Raw genomic sequence first — 27817 nt, 5'->3', positions numbered from 1 at the left:
TTTTGTACGCCTTGCAGCGCTATAGAAATGCTAAATAGTAGTAGTAGTACACAGGTTTACACTGGTATACATATAAAGTATCGCATACCATGTAAAATGAGTTTATCTTGTTGGGCAGACTGGATGGACCATACAGGTTTTTATCTGTCGTCATTTACTATGTTACTATCCTGCTTATTTTCGAAGGAGAAGGGCGCCCATCTTCCGACACAAATCGGGAGATGGGCGCCCTTCTCTCAGGGTCGGCCAAATCGGCATAATCGAAAGCCAATTTTGGCCGCCCTCAACTGCTTTCCATCACGGGGACGACCAAAGTTCAAGGGGGCGTGTCGGCAGTGTACCCAAAGGCGGGACGGGGCATGGTTAAGAGATGGCCATCCTCGGCCGATAATGGAAAAAAGAAGGGCGTCCCTGTCGAGCATTTGGCTGACTTTACTTGGTCCCTTTTTGTTCACGACCAAGCCTCGAAAAGATGCCCGAACTGACCAGATGACCACCAGAGGGAATTGGGGATGACCTCCCCTTACTCCCCCAGTGGTCACCAACCCCCTCCCACCCAAAAAACACATTAAAAAACATTTTTTCCAGCCTCTATGCCAGCCTCAAATGTCATACCCAGCTCCATCACAGCACTATGCAGGTCCCTGGAGCTGTTTTTAGTGGGTACTGCAGTGCACTTCAGGCAGGCGGACCCAGGCCCATCCCACCCTACCTGTTACATTTGTGCTGGTAAATGTGAGCCCTCCAAAACCCACCTGAAACCCACTGTACCCACATCTAGGTGCCCCCCGTTACCCTTTAAGGGCTATGGTAGTGTTGGCCCCAACCGTATTATCGAAACGAAAGATGGATGCCCACCTTGTTCGATAATACGGTTGGCTCTGCCCCTTCCCGGGGCTGTCCCCAGAGATGGGCGCTCTTAGAGATGGGCACCCCCGTTCGATTATGCCTCTCTATGTTACTCTAAGCACCGTAACTAAACTAAGAGAGCGTGAAGGAGTGGAAGTGTCTTTGCTTAAACTTCCTGGCAAATGCAAGTCTCTAAAGCAGGGTTGTGCAACCTCAGTCCTCAAGGCCCACAATCCAGTCAAGTTTTCAGGATTTCCCCAATGAATATGCATGAGATCTATTTTTATGCATTGACTCCATTGTACGTCAATAGATCTCATGCATATTCATTGGGGAATTCCAAGGTTGGACATCCCTGCTCTAAAGTGACTGTCCCAGTTATCTGAATATCCCAGTTATAGTAAACCCTTCACAGTTTTGAACACATCTAAGTTTGGACTGGGTTATTGGCTATATGGAGCGTCCTGAGAGTGTAGCCATAAGTGCTGCAGGCCTCTGAGCTCCAACTGTCCCGGGACTGTCCTCAAACCAGACTAGCTTTTGGGAGCTGACACACCTTTCCTCAGGTCTGAAAATGGATAGAACACAAAATGAACTATAAGTGACCCATCAAATGCATTCCAGGGACAGAGCTACCGAGTCCCTCAGTACTGCAGATTAACACATAGCCGGCACTGCAGTGTACTTATTACAAAACAGCTGGCACTGCAGTGTTCCTATTACAATACAGCCCGCACTGCGGTGTACTTATTACAAAACTGCTGGTACTGCAATGTTCCTTATCCCATACAGCCAGCACTGCAGTGTACTTATTACAAAACAGCTGGTACTGTAATTATTACAAAACAACTGGCACTGCAGTGTACTTATTACAAGACAGCCGGTACTGCACTGTACTTATTACAAAACAGCTGTCACTGCAGTGTTCCTATTACAATACAGCCCGCACTGCGGTGTACTTATTACAAAACTGCTGGTACTGCAATGTTCCTTATCCCATACAGCCAGCACTGCAGTGTACTTATTACAAAACAGCTGGTACTGTAATTATTACAAAACAACTGGCAATGCAGTGTACTTATTACAAGACAGCCGGTACTGCACTGTACTTATTGCAAAACAGCTGTCACTGCAGTGTTCCTATTACAATACAGCCAGCACTGCAGTGCACTTATTACAAAACAGCTGGCACTGCAGTGTTCCTATTACAATACAGCCCGCACTGCGGTGTACTTATTACAAAACTGCTGGTACTGCAATGTTCCTTATCTCATACAGCCAGCACTGCAGTGTACTTATTACAAAACAGCTGTCACTGCAGTGTTCCTATTACAATACAGCCAGCACTGCAGTGTACTTATTACAAAACAGCTGGTACTGCGGTGTAATTATTACAAAACAGCTGGCACTGCAGTGTTCCTATTACAATACAGCCCGCACTGCGGTGTACTTATTACAAAACAGCTGGTACTGTAATTATTACAAAACAACTGGCACTGCAGTGTACTTATTACAAGACAGCCGGTACTGCACTGTACTTATTACAAAACAGCTGTCACTGCAGTGTTCCTATTACAATACAGCCAGCACTGCAGTGCACTTATTACAAAACAGCTGGCACTGCAGTGTTCCTATTACAATACAGCCCGCACTGCGGTGTACTTATTACAAAACTGCTGGTACTGCAATGTTCCTTATCCCATACAGCCAGCACTGCAGTGTACTTATTACAAAACAGCTGGTACTGTAATTATTACAAAACAACTGGCACTGCAGTGTACTTATTACAAGACAGCCGGTACTGCACTGTACTTATTACAAAACAGCTGCCACTGCAGTGTTCCTATTACAATACAGCCCGCACTGCGGTGTACTTATTACAAAACTGCTGGTACTGCAATGTTCCTTATCCCATACAGCCAGCACTGCAGTGCACTTATTACAAAACAGCTGTCACTGCAGTGTTCCTATTACAATACAGCCAGCACTGCAGTGTACTTATTACAAAACAGCTGGTACTGCGGTGTAATTATTACAAAACAGCTGGCACTGCAGTGTTCCTATTACAATACAGCCAGCACTGCAGTGTACTTATTACAAAACAGCTGGTACTGTAATTATTACAAAACAGCTGTCACTGCAGTGTTCCTATTACAATACAGCCAGCACTGCAGTGTACTTATTACAAAACAGCTGGTACTGCGGTGTAATTATTACAAAACAGCTGGCACTGCAGTGTTCCTATTACAATACAGCCAGCACTGCAGTGTACTTATTACAAGACAGCCGGTACTGCACTGTATTTACTACAAAACAGCTGGCGCTGCAGTGTTCTATTACCATACAGCTGACAGTGCAGTAGTTAAAGAGTTTTCCACGTTAAGGGGTTATGATATCCACTGGTGACTGGAGCTGCAGCACTGGCATTTCTGCTCTCATGGAACCACTTGTTTTCCCTATGCCATTCATGGTTTTGCTTTTTATTTATTTTTATTACATTTGTACCCTGCGCTTTCCCACTCATGACAGGCTCAATGCGGCTTACATGGGGCAATGGAGGGTTAAGTGACTTGCCCAGAGTCACAAGGAGCTGCCTGTGCCTGAAGTGGGAATCAAACTCAGTTCCTCAGTTCCCCAGGACCAAAGTCCACCACCCTAACCACTAGGCCACTCCTCCACTGTTGCTACTATTTGAGATTCTACATGGAATGTTGCTATTCCACTAGCAACATTCCATGTAGAAGTCGGCCCTTGCAGATCACCAATGTGGCCGCGCAGGCTTCTACATGGAATATTGCTAGTGGAATAGCAACATTCCATGTAGAATCTCCAATAGTATCTATTTTATTTTTGTTACATTTGTACCCTGTGCTTTCCCTCTCATGGCAGGCTCAATGCGGCTTACATGGGGCAATGGAGGGTTAAGTGACTTGCCCAGAGTCACAAGGAGCTGCCTGTGCCTGAAGTGGGAATCGAACCCAGTTCCCCAGGACCAAAATCCACCACCCTAACCACTAGGCCACTCCTCCACTCCACTTTCTCTTTTAAACATAAAATTATGGAGTAAACTGTCCTTAATAAGGCTTTCCATGCTGTCGGAATATTCCCCCCCCCCCTCCCCCAAGGCTGCAGTGTGACTCTGGGAGCAGTCTATTTCACATCTGTCCCCTTGACTTTACGGTATACACACCCATTGTCCTCCAAAAAGCTTCCTTGTAGTATACCATGCACTTAATGACGGATCCCATTGGAAGCCGCTGGATCAGCTGGTTTCTCAAAGCTGGCAGCTCCGGGTTACAGTGAATCTTTGTCGTCAGGACTGGGGGTATGGCACAAATTACATACTTGCCCTACAGGAAAAGGAAAGACACTGGGATGTTTTTTTCATACACAGCACACTGCCAACAACTGCAGCCAACCCCGGCGTACATTAGAAAGTGCAATAACTACATTTCACGTACCAACACTGTAATACAATGGAGTCAGAGAAGGAAAGATTTAGGAAAGTGCAGAGAGGAAGCATAAAGTTAATGAGGTTTTCTATTAACGGGTCAGGCTTTTGCTTCTCTGTGCAGCTGGGCTGATATTACAGTACAGTCAGCGCTCACAGCCCCTAGAGAGAGATAGCGAGTCCCAGCATTCTCTCGATAGTGACACCTACTGGACAAGGAAAGGGAGCACGTGTATCTTATTAATTTGCATGTGCCCATCTTGAGCTATATTCAGATGGTTTTACACCATTGTTAATTGCTTTGAATGTTCTTTAGATCAGGAATAAACTACAAAACCAAAGATATGAACTCAATGCCTGCAAATAGCAATACCTTGAACTTTTCTCTTTACACATTGTTTTTATATATACATATTCATAGTGTGATACGTTCTTATATTTATATAAGGGAACCCTCAGAAGATACCACTTGTAAAGACAATGTCATTGATTCTTTTGCCTCGTGGCATAGCATCTCTTCATTGGGCTATTCCTTAGTTAATTTTTTATAAGTGCTATTGCAAACACGTAAGAGTGCTCAAACTACATGTGCTCCAAATAATGATAAACTTATCTTGTCTTTAAGCCGTGTCCGTGTCTCTTAATTCTGTAATCCACTTGGGCTTCCCCTGATTGCGCCCGACACCGCGGGTTTCAATGTTTTCCTCAGGGACTCGGGTTAATTGCCCTCAACAGGTCCACAATGACCTGTGAGCTGAGACATCGGCGCTGAATGCTTGTGATCAGGAAAGCATTGCACAGACTGATTAAATTAAATAAAGGGGAGCAGGAAACCTTGAGGGTCAAAAAGAAAGCAAGCTCCAGCTTGGAGCATCTTGAATATTCCCGGCTGAATACAGGAATGGGCTAATGAATGGGAATCGCTAGGGCATTCTAAGACCCAGAAAACAAGAGGTGCGTGTAAAGTTTTAAAACCAAAATCTGGGTGGGCAGTCTTTGCATTTCAGTGCCGTTTTAGCCAGTGGCTAAACCCCACCCACTTAGGGCTCAGGCCCGCCCAACAGTAGCACATGTTTAGCAGTAGCTGGTGAGGATCCCAAGCTTGGCCAGCTCAAAATTTCCCCCTGATGGTAACGAAAACGCTACTCTCCACAATAATGGCACCTGTGCATGCTCAGTTTTCAGTGCATGCCTTCTGCAGACTGCCAAGATGGATAGAAGCGTTTTCCCACCAGCTGAGATATTTTTTGGGTGGGGGGGTGGGGGGGGGGAGAACACTTGGTGCCCACCCACTTCTTGCCTAGGCCCACCCAAAATCTGTTGTCTGGCTACGCCCCTGGTTTTAGCAATTGCCAAGGCAACGGAGGAGGCAAAGGGCCCACCTGGCGAAGGAAACTTTAACTGGTCTTCTCAAAAGCTGCAGCCCACAATCCCTTGGATCCCACGGGGCTGTGGCTTGGCTCAGTTACCTCATGTATCTCGTGGTTCAGGGTCTCCACGATGACGCCATCTCCGGACTGGTTGATGCTGACCACTGGCCTCTCCAGCTTTACCCGGCCTTCCAAGCGCTCCATAATCTTCTCACTGATCTGACCAGAGCCCCCAACAAACTTTCTCTCCTGGGATCGCATGCAAGTTTGGAAACATAGGAGAAAAATAAAACAAGCATGGTCACGCTTTCTGCAGTGGTCTCCCTTCAAAATTCCAGATCTAAAGAGTCAGGCTTTTTGGGAGAGTAAATACAAAGTGACTTTCAAAGAGAAAACCTCCAGATATCTCTTAAATGAGATTTCTTTTTTTTTTTTTAATTCTTTATTTATCAATTTTAACATTCATAATTTATACTTATGAGTGATAATACACAACTCTAAAGAGTAAGAACCAAATAGACTCTGTAAATTAACACTGCGCAATAATATTCCAAGCTAACGCCCACAAATTTAGGTAATCGATCCAAGACATTAAGAAATACAATACAATACTTAAACATTAAGCACACAAAATTTTTATATCAAAGAGGGCAGCTTAATTCCCGAGCGGCTAACTCTGCTCTGCCATACGCTTCAACTCTCGGCGGCCATTTTGAATCAGCGCTGGGACCACCAGCACTCAGCATTGCAAGGGAAACTGAATGCAGGGCAGCACTCCGGGCAGGAAAGAGGTCAGTAGACCACCAGGGCAGCAGAGTAAGGTAAGGGGAGGGGAGGCTAGGATATCCTTAGGGGGGTGACGGGGATGGGGGGTGAAAGGGGTGGGGCGATATGTGACAGGAGGCGGGGTAGTGTGTGAAAGGGGGTGGCGGGGGGGGGGCAGGGCATGTATCCTCTTTTTGGGGGGGACCAAATATGGTAACCCTACTTTGGGGAAACCCAGGAGCTGATAAACAGTTCCTGTCCTTCTTAACTGAGAGATATATTAGTGAAAAGCATCTCTAAATTAACGCTAGTCTAACCTACCTGTGTCTTAGATACAAGTTAAGTCTCTTTTCTGATTTGCAATGTTAATGGTTGTATTTAATATGTGGCAAGGGCTGTTTTCTTTCCTTCCGTCCGAGGTGTAATTAATGAGTTGTGGGTTCTTTACAACGCACGATCGTCTTGCTTACCTGCCCTCCGTTGGTAATGGAGAACATCCTTACGATCCCTCCACAGAGCTTCGCATACCACAGGAACCAGAGCATGGACACTTGATGGGGTTCTGAAGTCACGTTAACGTTCACAAAAAGCGTCGCAAATCTCCGGGCCGCGCTGCATGTGGAAAAGAGCAGAAGATAGGTTTGCGTGGTGACTAGCTCTGCTTCTCCCTCGGGGTTCTACCACACTGACAGTCCTAGTGCAAGGGTAATGGGCGCCTAGGCGAACGCTCGGCCTTACACTCCCTCATCTTCAAGTATCTTCATCACTGAACTTTTTGGAAGGTGTTTTGTTACTAACAGGTTAATTCTACGAAGTGCGCCATGAGTTAGGTGCAAATTAAGGGGTCCTTTTACCAAGCTGCGGTAAAAAAAGGCCCTGCAGTAGAGGTGGGGGCCGTTTTTTCCTGTGCGCCAGGGCCCTTTTTACCGCAGCAGGCAAAAGTCTCCTAAAAATAAAACGGGTGTGCGGTAAGATTGCCTTTACCGTGTAGCTATACGGCGTGGAGCTCTTATGGCCAACCATTGAGGTGACGGTAACGACTTTCATGGTAACCCAGCAGTAACCGCTGCCCGATTACTGCCAGGTTACCGCCATGGTAAAAATAAGAAAAATATTTTCCAGCACACCAGAAATGGCGCGCGCTGGAGGCGGAACTATTGTTGGCAGCCGTGCTTTGCCAGCGGTAGCTCCGGGTTCCACACAGCAACCCTTTCATAAAAGGGCCCCTAAGTGCCTAACTTCAGGTATGAAAATGGCACATAACAGTAGTCAAGCGTCAAAATGGGAGTGAAACGGTAATTAGTCGTGTAATTGTACTTAGGTGCTATTCTATAACTGGGCATCTAAGTGTTCTTGAGCATAACTGTAATAGGGGTGTTGACCTAGGAGAAGCATGGGTGGGTCATGGGCAGGTCATGGGTGGGTCATGGGCAGGTCACGGCTGGGTCATGGGCAGGTCATAGGCAGGTCATGGGTGGGTCATGGGCAGGTCATGGGTGGGTCATGGGTGGGTCATGGGCAGGTCATAGGTGGGTCATGGGCAGGTCATGGGTGGGTCATGGGCAGGTCACGGCTGGGTCATAGGCAGGTCATGGGTGGGCCATGGGCAGGTCATGGGCAGGTCATAGGCAGGTCATGGGTGGATCATGGGCAGGTCATAGGCAGGTCATGGGTGGGTCATGGGCAGGTCATGGGTGGGTCATGGGCAGGTCATAGGCAGGTCATGGGTGGATCATGGGCAGGTCATAGGCAGGTCATGGGTGGGTCATGGGCAGGTCATGGGCAGGTCATAGGCGGGTCATGGGCAGGTCATGGGTGGGGGGCAGGTCATGGGTGGGTCATGGGCGGGTCATGGGCGTTCCCACTGTTCTTGCACGTGCTTTATAGAATTCCTGCATTTTGGTGCCACCATTTACACCAGTCATAGACATGGCATAAGTGGTTGCGCCTACAGTTATAGAATTCCACTTTTTTCGGCACCATATATAGAATTCACCCCTAAGTGGTCAGTGCTAGGAAATCACTAGTGATTGGTTCAGTGGTTCTATGACATCATAGAGGTGGTTGTTGCCTGTTTTCTTTGTATGATGATGGTTTTAGATGCCATTCTTAAAACGCTTTATATGGTATTGTTTTTATAATTAAATATTTTTATTGTATTTTTAAAGTATGTATGATTTGACAGTGTAATCCACATCGTCATGGCTTGCTAGCTAAACGGACTGTAGATTCCAAATTAAGGGGTCCTTTTACAAAGGCACGCTGAAAAATGGCTTGCGGTAGTGTAGGCGCGGGTTTTGAGCGCGTGCCGACCTATTTTTCAGCGCGCCTGTAAAAAAAGGCCTCTTTTTTTGCCGAAAACGGACATGCGGCAAAATCAAAATTGCCCCGCGTCCATTTTGGGTCTGAGACCTTACCGCCAGCCATTGACTTAGCGATAATATCTTGCGTGTTAACTGGGCGGTAATCGTCAGCGCGCATATAATGTCAATTACTGCCTGGTTAGTGCTTGGTCTGCTGTAGTGTAGATGCGTCTTTTGGGCGCGCGCAGAATCATTTTTCAGCGCACCTGTAAAAAAAATGCCTTTTTAAAAATTCTTGCTGAAAATGGACGTGCGGCAAAATGAAAATTGCCGCCCGTATTTTTTGGGTCTGAGACCTTACCGCCAGCCATTGACCTAGCGGTAAAGTCTCATGTGATAACCGGGCTGTAATGACCTACGTGCGCCAAAAATAAAAATATTTTTCAGACATGCGTAGCGGAAGCGCGCCAAAAATGAAATTACCGCAAGAGCCACGCAGTAGCCAGGCGGCAACTCCATTTTGGCATGCGTTGGGCACGCGTAGATGCTTACGCGGCTTTCGGGTCCCTAGTTCCCTCCTTGAGATTTTGATAAACTCAACAACCATGATCATCCCAGTTCCACCCTTCTTGCAACAATGCATAAATGGACATCATACTTTTAAATATTAAAGTTGAGGGGGGGTGTTTTGTCTAATGGTGGGGCCCAGCCCTGCACACCGAGGCACAGGACCATCCAGTCTAGATGTCCCTCCTAAAGCTTTGGATCTGTGCTTGTACTGCATCCTATTTCTCATCTGCAAAGCGGCACATGCTGTTTCAATTAAGCACGGCTGAGCTAGCTAAAGGTTTCATGCCTCATAACTCAGCCCATGGAGCAGCTCATGGTTTTTCATCAAAGGAAATATTCCACTGCTGTTGCCAGCGAAGAAGTCACTGTGTTCAGTTACAACGGCTGCAAACCTTGGACACATTTGTAATGCATTTAGAAGGCTTCCCAAGGTCCCTATAATCACAGTGGTTTTCCATCACTGCTCAGGTGTGGGGTAAAAAATTACCTTGAGTATTGTAGAGGAAACTTTAGTTAATAAAGCACGAACACATATGATAATCAGGGGTGTAGCCAGACTTTGGCAGGAGGGGGGTCCAGAGCCTGAGGTGAGGGGGCACATTTTAGTCCCCCCCCCCACCCCACCATTGCCACCTCTGCCGCCGCCACCACCAACTTTGCCCCCCCTCCCCTGCCGACGACCATCTCAACCCCCCTCCCGCCGTTGCCTACCTTTGCTGGCAGGGGACCCCAACTCCTGCCAGCCGAGGTCCTCTTCTTCTCGCAAAAGGCTTCCTTCTGTTTTTGACGTCCTTTTGCGAGAAGAGGACCTCGGCTGGCAGAGGTTGGGGTCCCCCGCCAGCAAAGGCAGGCGACAGTGACGGCGGGTTGGTGGCGGGGGGGGGGGGAGTCGAGAGGGTCGTCGGCAGGGGGGTCCAGGGCCAAATCTACGGGGGCCCAGGCCCCCTCTGGCCCCACGTAGCTAACCGCTTTGTAAACAGGGGAGTATTCTCGGTGTATGCAGAGATTTCATATCTGTTTGTTTTGTATATCTTTTTGATCTCAGTTTTTTCCTGACCTTTTTTGGGTATAGCTTCCTACCGTTGGAAGGAGTAGGTGTAACCCTTCTCACCTGAGCCAGCTCTGCAGGAACTCTGAGCTAAAGACTGAAAGAGAAAACTGATGGATCTTTTTATGCAGATCAAGGAAAAAAAAAGCAAAAGGGAAGGAATTGGGACAATGGCACAGAACTAAGTAAGGAACTCTTACCCAAAGCAGTGAACCCAGGTGAATCGATCTTTTTCTTTTGATTATTTTAAATCAGTGTAAGACAGCCATGGGGGAAGAAGTAATAGTAACATTTCTTTGCTGCTTTTTACTATCCTAGCGGAAGAGCTGTTATAGGCTGGGATCAGTGATGTGTCGGGTTGGCAAAAGCGGGGGGGGAGGGGGTAAGCTAGGTATTGGGGAGCACTTTCTGCACATCATACCAGTGGCGTAGCCAAGGGTGGGCTTGGGTGGGCCCAGGCCCACCCACTTTGGGTTCAGGCCCACCCAGTAGCAGCATACCTATGATGTGGCTGGCAGGGATCCCCAAGCCCCACCAGCCGAAAACTCCCAACAAGTGTCCCTCCTGCATACCTTGTAAGTAGCAGTGAGCAGTGACATACATACTGCTCGCCCAGGCCCCACAGCCTTCCCTCTGATGTATTTCTGCCTAGGCGGAAACAGGAAGCTGCATCAGAGGGAAGGGTGTGGGGCCAACATGAGCAGTGTGTATTAGTTGCTGCTCAATGCTGGTGAAAATCTGCTGTTTAAAAGGTATGTGGGCGAGGGGAGATGTTTGAGAGAATATATGGCATGCAGGCGAGAGAAGGAGAGACCACATCACCTGTGGGATGGGGTGGGGTTCTTCTGCCCACCCATCTTGGGCCCAGGCCCACCCAAAATTGGGTGTCTGGCTACGCCCCTGCTTTCCACATATCAGTCTTTTCCTAAATTCTTTTCCACATTGGCCTTTTCTATTTCTTTTGTCTTTTCTTCTTTTCTTCCATCTCTACATCTTGTCTGGCATCTGATCTTTGTTTCATTTTCCCCCTTTCTCTTCTTTGCCTTTACATTCACTCCTTTCTGATTTTACACCTATCCCAACAGACTCACGTCTGTCTTTGCTGCTAAATGTGATTCCAACAAATATTCTTTAATCTTTCTTTGTGACCATTTTTTCTACCACTTAAGCTGTCGCACAGAACTAAGCAGTAGACATACTAAAAAGGAAATCAAAACACACTGCTTCGGGGAGGAGGAAGAGAGTTATCCAGTTGTTGCCTTTCAGTAGATGCTTCCTGCCCCTTTAATGATTTTGTTTTTCAAAGATGCAGAACACTTTCTGTTTCAGAATGAACAGTTGCATGGGGAAAAGGGCAAACTTACAATTGAAAATCAAATGGAATTGTGCTATTTTGCTCCCCCGACCTAAACACATCCATGGGAACACCTCATAAGTACATAAGTGTTGCCATACTGGGACAGACCAAAAGTCCATCAAGCCCAGCATCCTGTTTCCAACAGTGGCCAATCCAGGTCACAAATACCTGGCAAGATCCCAAAAATGTACAAAACAGTTTATGCTGCTTATCCCAGAAATAGTGGATTTTCCCCAAGTCCAATTTAAGACTTTTCCTTTAGGAAGCCGTCCAACCCTTTTTAAACTCTGCTAAGCTAACCGCCTTTACCACATTTTCTGGCAACGAATTCCCTTTCAGTCCACATAATCTCTTCAGTTGCTCTCTGTCCCATCTTGGAACAGGGTCCATTCACTCGTGCAATGGAAGTCTTATAAGTATAGAAGTATTGCCATACTGGGACAGACCACAGGTCCATCAAGCCCAGCATCCTGTTTCCAACAGTGGCCAATCCAGGTGACGAGTATCTGGCAAGATCCCAAAAAAGTACAAAACATGTTATGATGCTTATCCCAGAAATAGTGGATTTTCCCCAAGTCCAATTTAATGATGGTCTATGGACTTTTCCTTTAGGAAGCCATCCAAACCTTTTTAAAACTCCTCTTACGAAGGAACACTAGCGTTTTTAGCACGCGCGCTAAATGTTAGAGACGCCCATATATTCCTATGGGTGTCTCTTGCATTTAGCGCACACTAGTCATTAGAGTATGCTAAAACGCAAGCGTGCCTTTGTCAAAGACCCTCTGTGTGCTTTTAACTAGGCAGAAGAGGGAAAGCTACTTAGTTTTTGTTCATTGTTTTTGAGCTTGAAATGGAAAAGGTCCTTTTACCTGGTCCAGCAAACGTGGTTGATGAAATCCTTCATTGACATCTTGTCCCATTCTGCGGCGTGAGGAGCCTCCCAAGGAGCATCCATGGGAATCTAGAATCAAAGACATGACATCAAAACTTCAAAATTCACACTCAATTTTCTTTCTTTCTTTTTTTTTTTGGCGTTCTCCGGCTGGTCTTCCAGCTCAGCTAGAACTGGTCTCTGCTGGGGAACTGAGCCATAAACCTTCCTTCTCAACTACCTGGGTGACAGTAGCACACGTTTAGCGGTAGCTGGTGAGGTTCCCAAGCTCCACCAGCCGAAGACTTCCCCCTGATGGTAATGAAAATGCTACTCCCCACGATATCAGCACCTGTGCATGCTCAGTTTTCAGCGCATGCCTGCTGCAAATTGCCAAGGTAGAAAGAAGCGTTTTCCCACCAGCTGAGATATTTTCTTTGGGGTGGGGGGAGAACACTTGGTGCAAAGCCACTTCTTGCCCTGGCCCACCCGAAATCTGTTGTCTGGCTATGCCTCTGGTGACAGTACAACTATCTCACCCACTGAAATTGCACTTCTAGGCCAAGTATTCTGTACGTTATGCATGTAACTGGAAGCCCTGCCCACGTCCCATCCATGCTCCGCCCATGTCTCATCCATGCTCCGCCCATCTATTTGCTCCCTTGCAGTTGTATACTATAGCGCTTCAAGAGGGCAGTGATTTATTTGTTATTATTTGTATCCCACATTTTCCCACCTATTTGTAGGCTCAATGTGGCTTACATAGTACCGGAGAGGCGTTACAGACTCCGGTGTAAACAAATACAAAGTGATGCTGTGGTAAGATAAAGTTCATGTGGCCCAGCCACACTAGGGAATCGTACAAAGGAAGAGTTGTGTTTTGTCCATTACGTTCTTTAGTTTTGTTGTGTTGCAGAGATCAGGCATTTATGCTGGGTTGGTAAGGTATGCCTTTTTAAACAGATAAGTTTTTTGTGTTCTCTGGAAGTGTAGGTGGTCGTTCGTTGTTTTCAAGGCTTTTGGTAATGCGTTCCACAATTGAGTGCTTATGTAGGAAAAACCGGATGCGTACGTTGATTTGTATTTCAGTCCTTTGCAGCTTGGGTCGTGCAGATGGAGATGGGTTGGCCTCACTTTTATTAAATCGGGGCTCCTGATACCGATAGATTTTAACTTGGACCACCTTCCTGTTCATTATGAGCCCCCTCTAGTGGCAAGGGACAGGAACTACCACTAAGTCAAAATTCATATGGAACAGCCCCTGGGCATTACACGCACAAAAGGGGGCGTACCTGCGAGCACCTAGTTCTAGAGTGTTCCTTTAAGGTCCAGGCAGTAGGGTATCACCATGGATCTGAGACTGGGACTTCCTTCTCGACAGGGACTAACAATACTGGCTACAAAGTATCATCGAGCACAGGGAGCAAACAAATGAATCCCGACGTTCGGCTTGTCAGGATGAAAGACTAGGCCAGCGCCAAGACTCCGCAACCTTTCAACAGAATAACCGTAAGAGCCAAGAGACCGATATTCAAAAGTATTTGTCAAGTTGGCAGCCATGATTTTATTCTTGAAAAATTCAGAGAAGTTCTATGAATACATGCGGCCATTTTGGGTTCAGGCTAAGCAGGTAAGAGAGACTTTTCACAGACAGCAAAAGTAGAGACTAATAGACGATTCACCACTGGAGACGTGAGTCCAACAGTCTTTATTATATCAGAGATAACGACCCGACACAGGCTGTGTTTCGACGCTAAAAAGCGTCTGCATCAGGGGTCAATAAATACACCGAGTAATGAATGCAAAACGAAGAGTCCTACTTGTATATGTGTTGTCAACTCACTGATCACGTAGCACCAAACAGAATATGCTGGATACAAACTATCAGAGCAAAAAAAACTTTTAGCGTCGAAACACGGCCTGTGTCGGGTCGTTATCTCTGATATAATAAAGACTGTTGGACTCACGTCTCCAGTGGTGAATCGTCTATTAGTCTCTACTTTTGCCTTCTGTGATTCGTCATCGTAGAGAACTTTTCCTGTTCTATATTTTGGTAAGAGAGACTTTTCCCCACTTAACTCGCGCTGACCAGGCCCTGAGGGATCATTCATTGGCTCTTACCCTTATAGAGTCCTGAATATTCCCTCTGAAAGCCAGAGCATTAACCGGATAGTGTGTGGGTGAAGTCGGCACTTATTTGGGTAAATAACAGGCCTATCTTTCATTGATTTTGCTTATCCGGCTATTGGCTGAACACTGGCCCTTGTCTGATGGCCCTCACATACCCGGATACTCAATGCTGGTACCTGGACATGGTCCAGAATTGAATATTTGGGCATAATCTTGGCAGTGGCATTTATTATGTATAAATAATGCTGACAGATTTGCATGCACCGTTTCAATTCCAGGCAAATCTAACACATGAATATTCATTGTGGATATCCTGAAAACCTGATGGGACTAGGTATGCCCCGAGGACTGGGTTGGAAATGGCTGACTCCACCTGTTCTTAACCCGGTCCTCGAGACACACCTAGCCAGTCAGGTTTTCAGGGTACCCACAATAAAAGTGCATGAGACAGGTATCCCGAAAACTGAACTGACTAGATGTGTCCCGAGGACTGGGTTAACAACCCCCGATTTGGAGAAAGGACATGGTTTGGGATGCGGTGAAGGCAGGAAAAAAAGTTCAAATTTCAGCTGCTGAACATACAACTAGGTGTTGGGTGAATCTCTTCATAAAGGCGGTTAATAAATCCCAATAAATAAATAAATCTGAATAAATAAACTAAATGCCAGCAGGTAAAGAGTGGACCTAATTTTAGACATGGCTGTGAACCAGTGGCATAGCCAGACCCATTATTTTGGATGGGCCCACAGCTAACTTAGTTGGGCCCTTCCACAGCCCGGTACGCCACAGCCCTCCCCCCCCCCCCCCCCAACCCAGAGAATAAAAAAAAATTAAAGATTTTTTCACCTACCCCACATCAACATCTCTCCTCCTCCGTGGCATCCCAGCATCTGACCGCCTGTCGCTGAACCCCGTCCCTCCCTGGTGTACCTTAGGGGCATCCCCGGCGCCTACAGTGATTCAGTTATTGCTACCTGTGCCGACTCCGCAGCAGGGGCGTAGCCAGACAGCCAATTTTGGGTGGGCCTGAGTCCAAGGTGGGTGGGCATGGAATTCATGCCCTCCCCCCCCGTCCCTAGCCCCCCTCTGCTCTGCTCTTCATCCCTCCCTCCACCTGCAAGCCCACAATATTAAATACCTGAGCAGGAGGGGATCTACAAACCCTGCCAGCTGAAGATTTCCTCCTGCTCAGACAGTCTTGCCCCATCCTTGGCCACCTTTAAATCTAGACTGAAAGCCCACCTCTTTAACATTGCTTTTGAGTTGTAACCATTCGCCTCCACCTACCCTCCTCTCCTCCTTCCTGTACACATTAATTGATTTGCTTACTTTATTTTTTTGTCTATTAGATTGTAAGCTCTTTGAGCAGGGACTGTCTTTCTTCTATGTTTGTGCAGCGCTGCATATGCTTTGTAGCGCTATAGAAATGCTAAATAGTAGTAGTAGTAGGGTTGGGAGGGTAGAGGGTGGTGGTGGGGGGGTTATTATAACTGCTCGTTGTAATTATTGTTTTATAAACAAAAGTTGCACAGCATATTGTTCCTTTTTATACTTTCATTGAAAAACTTAAATATAAAATCATAAGTATTGGAGGCTTCTGCAGATGAGACCATGGGGATGGGAAAGGGACAAACTCTGTCCCCGTGTCATTCTCTAGTACGGAGTAAGGAAACCTACCGTGTTTCCCCGAAAATAAGACACTGTCTTATATTAATTTTTGCCCCCCAAAATGCGCTAGGTCTTATTTTCAGGGGCTGTCTTATTTTTCAGGGAAACAACGGGGTTGGATCGAGGTTGGCCCGCCCGCCCTCCCTCCGTCGCTCCCGGAACTAACCTTAAACGTCTCCTTTCACCTTTGCAGCAAGCAGCAGCAGGGCAGGCCACTCCTTCCTTCCGTGTCCCGCCCTCGCCTGATGTAATGTCCGCGAGGGCGGGACACGGAAGGAAGGAGAGGTCTGCCCTGCTGCTGCTTGCTGCGAAGGTGAAAGGAGGCGTTTAAGGTTAGTTCCGGGAGCGACGGAGGGTGGGTGGAGGGGGGCCCGGTGACCTCGGGTGGGGGGGGGGCGGCCTTGTCTGGCTCTCGGCAGCCCTGCTTTCAAACAAAAATTTGCTAGGTCTTACTTTCGGGGGAGGCCTTATATCTACCAATTCAGGAAAACCTCTACTAGGTCTTATTTTTGGGGGATGTCTTACTTTCGGGGAAACAGGGTACAAGTAGCTAAGTTAAAGAGAGGCTCTTAACGCAATCAAACCTCCTGAGGAAGGTTTTTGCAGTTGAAATACAGCCTTGGACACTCCTCTCCAACACTTAAAACAGGAAGTTGCAGGATGCAAGGTGTTGTACAGGGTTGCCAGGTGGAAAATTTTTTTCCCACCCAAACCAGCCTAAATCCAGCCCAAAACCCGCCCAAACTCAAACCCCGCCCCTGACACCCCCACCCCCGCGTCATCACCCCGCCCCCGCCGTCATCAACCCCGCCCCCGCCGTCATCAACCCCGCCCCCGCCGTCATTGGCCCCGCCTCCCCGTCACCAGCCCCACCTCCCCCGTCACCGGCCCCGTCTCCCCCGTCATCGGCCCCGCCTCCCCCGTCATCGGCCCCGCCCAGAACGTCACTAACCCTGCCCAAAACGTCACTAACCCCACCCCCGCGGCCGAAAAAACCGCCTAAAAACCGCCCAAAAGACAAAAAAGAAGCCCAAAAAACCGCAACCCGCCGCGGGCAAAAAATTCGAAAACCGCCCACCTGGCAACACTGGGGTGGTATTAATCGGGGCCACTTTCATGCCTATAATGAGCCCCCTCTAGTGGCCAGGGGGAAGTACTACCGCTGAGGGAAGAGAATAGGTCTTTCCTTGCTAAGCCAAAATCAAACTTTTAGGCTAATTGGAACAGCTACTACCACTAGAGTGATAGGGGTGCTGATTCCAGACCCATCTGGATCATACTTCCTGATGATACCATGACAGAATTAGCAATACAGAGAAATAAAACTGTGCTGACCTGGCCCCCCATGGAAATTCAAACAGCGGCAATAACATACCTCTTCACCCATCTCATCAATTGTTCTCCAGAGGTTGTTGAAGTCCAGGTACTCCAGCGGATTCCAAATGGCTGGAAAAGCCCCCTGGAATGGGTAGGATTTTCCCTGAAACACAAAGATTTATGTATTTATTTAATTGTTGCATTTGTATCCCACGTTTCCCCCCCCCCCCCCCCCACTTGCAGGCTCAATGTGGATTACGTTGTTCCGTCATGGCTATCGCCATTCCAGAGTAAAAGATACAATTGGCAATTACATAACGAACATGAGAGACATAGTAGAAATTAAGCAATCAGGTATAAAGAGATTACATTCGGAATAACAGATAAAGCGGTAATGCGTTAAAGTTCATACGATGGATCGTTGTGGTATGCTCTGTTGAAGAGGTAGAGGTCTTCAGTGATTTCCGAAAGTTGGTTAGGTCGCGCATTTTTTTCACGTCAAGTGGTAAGGCATTCCAAAACTGCGTGATGAACGTAACCAGTTACAAAAGCAAGTCTGAAAAGAGGCGCTTCTTTTCGAGATACACGGGTGCGTTCTTTGTCATTGGCCTGACGTGAGGGAGTGGATACAGCCTGTCATTGAATATCCAGACTCATCGCTAAATATCAGGGGACCCGTCTCTATAACATGATTAATCTCAGGTTGCAAAGTAAACATGGTATCCAAAATAATTCCTAAAACCTTGATTGATTTCTCCACTTCCCCCGTTGGACCTAGGACATCTAGAACGCTGTCCTAATTTATCTGGATCCATTATCTGAACAGCAGACTGAATATTGCCACTATCTGGATAAATTCTGGCACTGACCACCTTACCAGTTCTTCAGCGCTGGTCAATGTCCTGATAGTGGCACTGCATATTTGGTATTTTCAAAACTCATGATTGTAAGTGTGGCTGAACATTGAGCTGACTGTGTCAGGAGAAGGAAGCCCAGATTGAGAGCCATCCAGATCAGCGCTCTTTGATTTATTTGACAGAATAAGAAATGACATTATGGAGCTCATTTTCAAAGGAGAAAAATGTCCGAAAAGTGGCATAAATCTGCTTTTGGATGGTTTTTTTTTTTCACAAAAACATCCAAATTGGTATTTTCAAAACCAATTTTTAGATGTTTTTCTATGAAGTCCATCCAAAGTGTGTTCATATCACAAGGGGGCATGTCAGAGGCGTGTTAAGGGCGGGATCTGGGCGTTCCTAACACAAGAATGTTTTTCAGCCATAATGGAACAAAACAAAACCATTCAGGACTAAAATTAAGACATTTTGAGCTAGACCTGTTTTTATAATGAATAAGGCACAAAAAGGTGCCCTAAATGACCACTGGAAGGAATGAGGGATGACCACTCCTTACTCCTAATAAATCATTTTTGACTGTTAACATCTGTGACTTCAGTCTGGTCCTTCTGAATATCTTCCGCTTGACTTGTTGTTTCCTTGTTCACTCCTTACTCCCCCCAGTGGTCACTAACTCCCTCCCACCCCCCAAAAATGTGATTTAGGCCAGCCTCCGATGTTATACTCAGGTCCATTAGAACAACATGCAGGTCCCTGGAGTAGTCTAGTGGTGGGTGCAGTGCACTTCAGGCAGGCGGACCCAGGCTTCTACCTCCCCCTACCTGTTACACTTGTGGTGGAAACTGTGAGCCCTCCAAAACTCACCAGAAACCCACTGTACCCACATATAGGTACCTTTAATGGCTATGATAGTGGTGTACAGTTGGGGGTAGTGGGTTTTGGGAGGCTCAGCAGACAGGGAGCAATGGTGAGCTGTGTACCTGAGAGCATTTTATGAAGTCCATTGCAGTGCCCCCTAGAGTGCCCTATTGCTTTCCTGGGATGTCTGGGGGACCAGTCTAGTAAAAATGCTGGCTCCTCCTACTTCCCAATGGCTTGATTTTGCACATTTTGTACAGACATTTTACCTGTTGGCCCACCAAAGATTTGCTGTCTGACTATGTCATTGGTTGGGACATGCGATATGCACAGCATTTGAGGCAGGGGCATAGCCAGCTAGACAATTTTGGGGGGAGGAGGGCTCAGAGGTGGACTGGGGGGGGGGGCAATGCATTCCCTCCCTCCCTCCCTCCCTGGCATGCCAAAAATAGTACCTTTCCTGGTGGCAGGGCCGGATTAACACTATATTGGGCCCTAGGCAAGCATATATTTGTGGACCCCCTACCAGGGACCCCTCCCCCACCATCATTTCACCTCTCCAGAAGTAGCAGGGAAAGTACAGAGCCTCCCTGTGGGTATGAGGGCAGTAACAGTTTGTGAGTGAGCAGGGGGACTATGCAAGCACATGATTTGAATGAACAAGCTTAATGGGTAGAGAAGTTACCCGGTTCCAGGAGGGAAATTCTGAGCCAGTCCTGGATCTCTGCCAGCCTATCCTGGTACATTATGAGGGGCATAATTGAACGAAAACGTCTATCTCCATGGGCGTTTATCTCCGAGAACGGGTCCGTGAAGGGGCGGACCGAACCGTATTCTAGAAAAAAATAGACGTCCATGTTTTATTCAACAATTTGTGAGCTGGGCGTTTTTGTTTTTCAGCGATAATGGAAAATGAAAGCGCCCAGCTCAAAAACGAATAAATGCAAGGCATTTGTTCGTGGGAGGGGCCAGGAGTCGTAGGGCACTGGTCCCCCTCACATGCCAGGACACCAACCGGGCACCCTAGGGGGCACTTTTACAAAAACCAAAAAAAAGGTAAAAGAGCTCCCAGGTGCATAGCACCCTTCCCTTGTGTGTTGAGCCCCCCAAATCCTCCTCAAAACCCACTGCCCACATGTCTACACCATTACTATAGCCCTAAGGGGTGAAGGGGGGCACCTACATGTGGGTACAGTGGGTTTGGGGGGTTGGACGACTAAGCATTAAGCAGCACAATTGTAACAGGTAGGGGGGATGGGCCTGGGTCCACCTGCCTGAAGTCCACTGCACCCCTAACAACTGCTCCAGGGACCTGCATACTGCTGCCAGGGAGGTGGGTATGACATTTGAGGGTGAAAATAAAAAGTTGTGAAACATCATTTTTTGTGGTGGGAGGGGGTTAGTGACCACTGGGGGAGTCAGGGGAGGTCATCCCCGATTCCTTCTGGTGGTAATCTGGTCATTTAGGGCACTTTTTGGGGCCTTATTCGTGAAAAAACAGGGTCCAGGAAAAGTGCCCTAAATTCTAGCTACAAACGCATACTTTTTTTCCATTATCGGTGAAAGGCGCCCATCTCTCCTCGGCCGATAACCACGCCCCAGTTCCACCTTTGCCACGCCTCCGACACGCCCCCGTCAACTTTGTACGCTTCCGCGATGGAGTGCAGTTGAAAACGTCCAAAATCGGCTTTCCATTATACCGATTTATTCGTTTTTGTGAGATAAACGTCTATCTCCCGATTTGGGTCGAAATCTAGGCGTTTTTCTCTTTCAATTATAAGGTGGTCTGGGACCTAAAGTGCTGATTTCAATTGATAGTATCAGGAACAACAGATTAGGACATACGTTCAAAGAAAGGACTGGCCAAAACGTCTCCCTGTTGGAGCTGGGTTACTTGGCAGCTCTGGGCTGAGAGCCAGGGAAGTTGGGCAAGTCATTTTCCCTCTCTGTTGCCTCTGGTACAAATTAGAGATTCCAAGGATGGACGGCCCAAAAAAAGTGAGATTCAAGGGCAATATGTCTAAGGTATACATTTACAAAGTTTTACGTTTGGAGAAAGCTTCACAGATGGAAAAGGCAAAATAAAATATTTAGCTATTTTTGATGCTTCTGAAAGGATGTTTGACGCTAAGGAACATCTCAGCATACATGGCTTGGCATTAAGAAAAAGGGGGTTGATCCTTGATAAAGCTGCAAGTCGGTGAAACATGCGACCACAACTCGAATATTGTGTTCAATTCTGATCGCCGTATCTCAAAAAAGATATAGTGGAATTAGAAAAGGTGCAGAGAAGGGCGACGAAAATGATAAAGGGGATGAGACGACTTCCCTATGGGGAAAGGCTAAAGCGGCTAGGGCTCTTCAGCTTGGAGAAAAGGAGGCTGAGGGGAGATGTGATAGAGGTCTATAAAATAATGAGTGGAGTGGAACGGTAGATGCGAATCGTTTGTTTACTGTTTCCAAAAATACTAGGACTAGGGGGCATGTGATGAAGCTATAAAGTAGTAAATTTAAAACAAATTGGAGAAAATATTTCTTCACTGAACATGTAATTAAACTCTGGAATTCGTTGCCAGAGAATGTGGTGAAGGCGGTTAGCTTAGCGGGGTTTTAAAAAGGTCTGAACAGCTTCCTAAAGGAAAAGTCCATAGACCATTATTAAAATGACTTGGGGAAAATCCACTGCTTATTTCTGGGATAAGCAGTATAAAATGTATTGAACTTTTTCGGGATCTTGCCAGGTATCTATGACCTGGATTGGCCACTGTTGGAAACAGGATGCTGGGCTCGATGGACCTTTGGTCTGTCCCAGTGTGGCAATACTTATGTATGTACTAAGAATACTAGGTTGCATAGAAAGGGGTATAATCAGCAGAAAAAAGGAGCTGTTAATGCCCCTGTACAAGTCATTGGTGAGACCCCACTTGGAGTATTGTGTTCAATTTTAGAGACAAGAAAAAGCAACACTGGGCCTTCAAGAAAGAGACAATGGCAGTCCTTTATTGTGAAAAAGACCCGAAACGGGCCGTGTTTCGGCGCACAAGTGCCTGCCTCAGGGGTTATAGAATGTTGCTAGTGGAGGAGTAGCCTAGTGGTTAGGGCAGCGGAACAAGGAATGTTGCTACTATTTGAGATTCTGGAATGTTGCTATTACTTGAGATTCTACATGGAATGTTGCTACTATTTGAGATTCTACATGGAATGTTGCTATTCCACTAGCAACATTCCATATTTAGATTGTGAGCTCTTTGAGCAGGGACTGTCTTTTCGTTTATGGTGTACAGCGCTGCGTATGCCTTGTAGCGCTATAGAAATGATAAATAGTAGTAGTAGTAGTAGTCAAAGTGTGTCTTCACAATATATGAGCAGGAATGTTCAGACGGTCTGAGTAAATTGCCAGCCACCACTGAGCGTTTGTTCAATCCGAACAGACGCTGTTTTCACACACTTTGACCCCTAAGGCAGGCGCTTGTGCGCCGAAACACGACCCGTGTCGGGTCTTTTTCACAATAAAGGACGGCCATTGTCTCTTTCTTGAAGGCCCAGTGTTGCTTTTTCTTGTCTATATTGTATGCTTGTATGCTGTATTACCAGTGGCGTAGGAAGGGGGGGCGGGGGGGGGGGGGGGTGATCCGCCCCGGGTGCACGCCGCTGGGGGGTGTCGGCTCTGCGCTGGTGCACTGCCCTTTCTGCCCCGGAACAGGTTACTTCCTGTTCCGGGACAGAGAGAGCAGTGAACCAGCGCGGAGCCCACACACCCCAGCAACGTGCAGTCGGGGCGGATCGGCCCCCCCGCCCGTCCCTCGCCGCAGGTATGCGCTCCGGGGGGGGAGGTATGCGCTCCGGGGGGGGGGGGTGCGCTCCAGCGGGAGGAGGGTGCGCCGTGCTGCACCCAGGGGGGGGGGGTGCGCAGCAGCGACCCGCCCCGGGTGTCAGCTCCCCTCGCTACGGCTTTGTGTATTACCCTCTCTTTTGTGATTACATTCAATTTTGGAGGCCGTTACCTTGCTAAGGATGCAAAACGATTCAAAGCGGTTCAGAGAAAAGCGTCAAAAATGGTTTGGGGTTTGCGTAGCAAGACGCATGAGGAGAGACTTGATGACCCGAAGATGTATATTGGAGGAAAGGAGAGACAGGAGTGAGATGATACAGACATTCAAATATTTGAAGGGTATTAATCCCTTTTCCAGAGAAGGGAACATCAGCTGCTCTTCATCCTTCCGATCTCCTGACTCATTCATGACATGAAATATCGGTTTCTTTTTTGCTAGTATCGCCATGCAAGGAACTTGCAGATGCAGATCTGAGAGGAACAGGCGCGTGGTTCATGTTTATTTAAGCTTTTTCCTTTGCCAGGAGCTGTGTTTATACTGAAGTATCGCTTGCCAAGTGAGGTTGGCTTTTCACCTCTAGGAGAACTGCAAAGATTTGTTTTCCTTGGGAATGCATATATTTCTTTTGAGCACCTTGGGAGTTTCTCTTACAAACGATGGGCGATTGTAAATGCTCAGAATTCTCCGACAAGAGAAAAGGTCTTTAAATTCACGATGATTGTTTTATGGCAGATGATTTTGCCTCCAGATTGACCCTTCATATACATGCAAAAAAAAATTCAGGGTGGAAAGAGGCAGAAGGAAGTCTGTCAACATGGCAAGTACTGTTTCAGCCATTTTGAAAGAAACGTGTGCACGCAATGAGTTGTCCTGACGATAATATAACGGATTCAGGGTTGTAGGTCAGTAGTTTCCACCTGGACAGTTCCCACCCACTAATTCCCATCTGGATAATTCCCGCCACACCAGCGAGAACAATTCCCACCCGTATCCCCCAAAATACAAACCACACAAGACAAATAATCTCCCTCCCTTTTCTCTTCCAGATCGTTTGGGGGGGGCCAGTACCCCCTCATCCACCCCCCCACAAAATTATCTTTTACACATCCTTTCTCCCTTCCAGACATGCAGTTCATGCGTGAGGGGCAATGCCCCCCAAACTAGATTTCAACCTAATTCATGTTTAATCCAGGATCTAAATGTCATAAATAAGCAGGGCTTTTTTTGAGGGGTACTTGGGGGTACTGAGTACCGGCACCTTTTCCATTGTCTGCTAAAATCGACCCACAGAACCCAAGTTCTAATGATAGAGTTACATAGTAACATAGTAGATGACGGCAGAAAAAGACCTGCACGGTCCATCCAGTCTGCCCAACAAGATAAACTCATATGTGCTACTTTTTGTGTATACCTTACCTTGATTTGTACCTGTCCTCTTCAGGACACAGACCGTATAAGTCTGTCCAGCACTATCCCCGCCTCCCAACCACCAGCCCCGCCTCCCAACCACCGGCTCTGGCACAGACCGTATAAGTCTGCCCAGCACTATCCCCGCCTCCCAACCACCGGCTCTGGCACAGACCGTATAAGTCTGCCCAGCACTATCCCTGCCACCTACCACCAGCTCTGGCACAGACCATATAAGTCTGCCCAGCACTATCCCCGCCTCCCAAACACCAGCCCCACCTCCCACTACTGGCTCTGGCACAGACCGTATAAGTCTGCCCAGCACTATCCCCGCCTCCCAACCACCAGCCCCGCCTCCCAACCACCGGCTCTGGCACAGACCATATAAGTCTGCCCAGCACTATCCCTGCCTCCCACCACCGGCTCTGGCACAGACCGTATAAGTCTGCCCAGCACTATCCCTGCCACCTACCACCAGCTCTGGCACAGACCGTATAAGTCTGCCCAGCACTATCCCCGCCTCCCAAACACCAGCCCCACCTCCCACTACTGGCTCTGGCACAGACCGTATAAGTCTGCCCAGCACTATCCCCGCCTCCCAACCACCAGCCCCGCCTCCCAACCACCGGCTCTGGCACAGACCATATAAGTCTGCCCAGCACAGGCTCTACACACCAATTCTGTCTTGTCATCAATTGTGACTGGTTACAGGGAGCCTGGCTATTATGGGGTGGGTCCCTCAGTGATCAGCCCACTCCTGAAGGGTGGCCTAGCATTTGAGTACCGGCACCTTTTTTGCTAGAAAAACACACTGTAAATAAGTAAATAAATAAATACAAACTGCAATTCATGTGTGTGTGTGTAGGGGGGGGGGCATGACGGCCAAAATGGATGTATTGCTTGGATGGGCGTCAACTGCACTGAGCCGCATCGGAGGGGGTGAGCAGCGCGGCGTCTTCTGGGGGGGGGGGGGGAATGACGGCCAAATATAGACGTCTTTTTTGAAGCGGGGCGTCCCTGACGAGCACTTGACTTTTTTTTCCCCCGGTTTTTTGTTTTTGTTACTTTTCTAGCAGTTTTTCAATCCCACACAGCCCCAACGAGAGGTACAGACCTCTCGATAGATTTTCCAGCGTTAAGGCAATCGGAAAAGGTTAGTGCATCTCATTACAATAGGGTTTCTACACGATTTGCTCATCTGCATTCCGTTTTCGTTAGCTGCTACCGTCGTCGGAAAATAGTCTTTAGTGCATGCCAGGGTTTACTACTTGCTCATTAATGGCTCGTTAAGTTTAGTACATCTGGCCCTTAGGGCCCCTTTTACGAAGCTGTGGCAAAAAGGGGGGTCTGTGCTGGCGTCGGCGCGTGTTTCTGTAGTAACATAGTAGATGACGGCAGAAAAAGACCTGCACGGTCCATCCAGTCTGCCCAACAAGATAAACTCATATGTGCTAATTTTTGTGTATACCCTACTTTGATTTGTACCTGTGCTCTTCAGGGCACAGACCGTATAAGTCTGCCCAGCACTATCCCCACCTCCCAACCACCGGCTCTGGCACAGACCGTATAAGTCTGCCCAGCACTATCCCCGCCTCCCAACCACCAGTCCCGCCTCCCACCACCGGCTCTGGCACAGACCGTATAAGTCTGCCCAGCACTATCCCCGCCCCCCAACCACCAGCCCTGCCTCCCACCACCGGCTCTGGCACAGACCGTATAAGTCTGCCCAGCACTATCCCCGCCTCCCAACTACCAGTCCTGCCTCCCACCACCGGCTCTGGCACAGACCGTATAAGTATGCCCAGCACTATCCCCACCTCCCAACCACCAGCTCTGCCTCCCACCACCGGTTTTGTTTGATAAAGATGGGCAGCCCAGGGCAGGAGAGGCTCTCTCACCTTCACATGGTCGAGGAAACTGCCTTGGACGTTCACTTTATAAGTCTGCACGCCCAGCTCCTTGGCCACTCGCAGGATACGGTTTTGGGTGGGTCCCACGTAGGCTCCACCAACGTCCACATATTCAACTTGTTTGTTCTGCGGGAGAAACGGGAAAAAGTGTTAGCAACATCGCCTGTACTACTCATCAGTACAGTACACCTGCCTTTCCTAAAAGGTTTAATCTGGCCAAAAGCCATTGCAACAGCGCAACTCTCCTAGGGACCATTTTACTAAAGCCACATGGAGGGGCATAATCGAATGGGGGCGCCCATCTATAAGGCCGCCCATCTCTAAGGATGGCTCCATAAAGGGGCGGGGCAACCCGTATTATCGAAACAAGATGGGCGTCCATCTTCTGTTTCGATAATACGGTCGGGGCCGGCCAAATCTCAACATTTAGGTCGACCTAAATGTTGAGATCGCCGACCTTAGAGAGGGCGGCCTCAGTTTTCGCCTATAATGCAAACCGAGGACGCCCATCTCATAAATGACCAAATTCAAGGCTTTTGGTCATGGGTGCAGCTAGCATTCGTAGGGCACTGGTCCCCCTCACATGCCAGGACACCAACCGGACACCCTAGGGGGCACTGCAGTGGACATCACAAATTGCTCCCAGCTGCATAATTCCCTTACCTTGTGTGCTGAGCCCCCCCCCCCCCCCCCCAAAACCCATTACCCACAACTCTACAGCACTACCATAGCCCTTAGGGATGAAGGGGGGCACCTACATTTGGGTACACTGGGTTTCGGGTGGGTTTTGGAGGGCTCCCATTTACCACCACAAGTGTAACAGGTAGGGAGGGGGGATGGGCCTGGGTCCACCTGCCTGAAGTTCACTGCAGTACCCACTAAAAACTGCTCCAGGGATCTGCATAGTGCTGTGATGGAGCTGGGTATGACATTTGAGGCTGGCATAGAGGCTAGAAAAAAATGTTTTTTAATTTAATTTTTTGGGTGGGAGGGGGTTGGTGACCACTGGGGGAGTAAGGGGAGGTCATCCCCGATTCCCTCCGGTGGTCATCTGGTCAGTTGGGGCACCTTTTCGAGGCTTGGTCGTGAAACAAAAGGGACCAAGTAAAGTTGGCCGAATGCTCATCAGGGACGCCCTTCTTTTTTCCATTATCGGCTGAGGACGGCCATCTCTTAACCACGCCCCCATCCTGCCTTCGGTACACTGCCGACACGCCCCCTTGAACTTTGGGCATCCCTGCGACGGAAAGCAG

General features: G+C 47.9%; 1 protein-coding gene across 1 annotated transcript in view; it reads right to left on the bottom strand.

Moving 5' to 3' along the window:
* Nucleotides 1–27817, bottom strand: part of LOC115458927 (amine oxidase [flavin-containing] A-like) — a 109483-nt gene that overhangs the window by 29085 nt on the left and 52581 nt on the right. Inside the window, exons 3-8 of the mRNA XM_030188783.1 lie at nucleotides 26553–26690; nucleotides 17758–17862; nucleotides 12583–12674; nucleotides 6906–7047; nucleotides 5770–5919; nucleotides 4040–4199 (exon numbers count right to left, since the gene is read on the bottom strand). Coding sequence (XP_030044643.1) covers nucleotides 4040–4199; nucleotides 5770–5919; nucleotides 6906–7047; nucleotides 12583–12674; nucleotides 17758–17862; nucleotides 26553–26690 — 787 coding nt within the window. The remainder of the gene's footprint in view (nucleotides 1–4039; nucleotides 4200–5769; nucleotides 5920–6905; nucleotides 7048–12582; nucleotides 12675–17757; nucleotides 17863–26552; nucleotides 26691–27817) is intronic.

Source organism: Microcaecilia unicolor, unplaced genomic scaffold (assembly GCF_901765095.1).
Source record: "Microcaecilia unicolor unplaced genomic scaffold, aMicUni1.1, whole genome shotgun sequence".
Classification (NCBI taxonomy): Eukaryota; Metazoa; Chordata; class Amphibia; order Gymnophiona; family Siphonopidae; genus Microcaecilia; species Microcaecilia unicolor.
The sequence above is the reverse complement of the archived record's forward strand: the minus strand, read 5'-3'. Positions and strand labels throughout refer to the sequence as shown.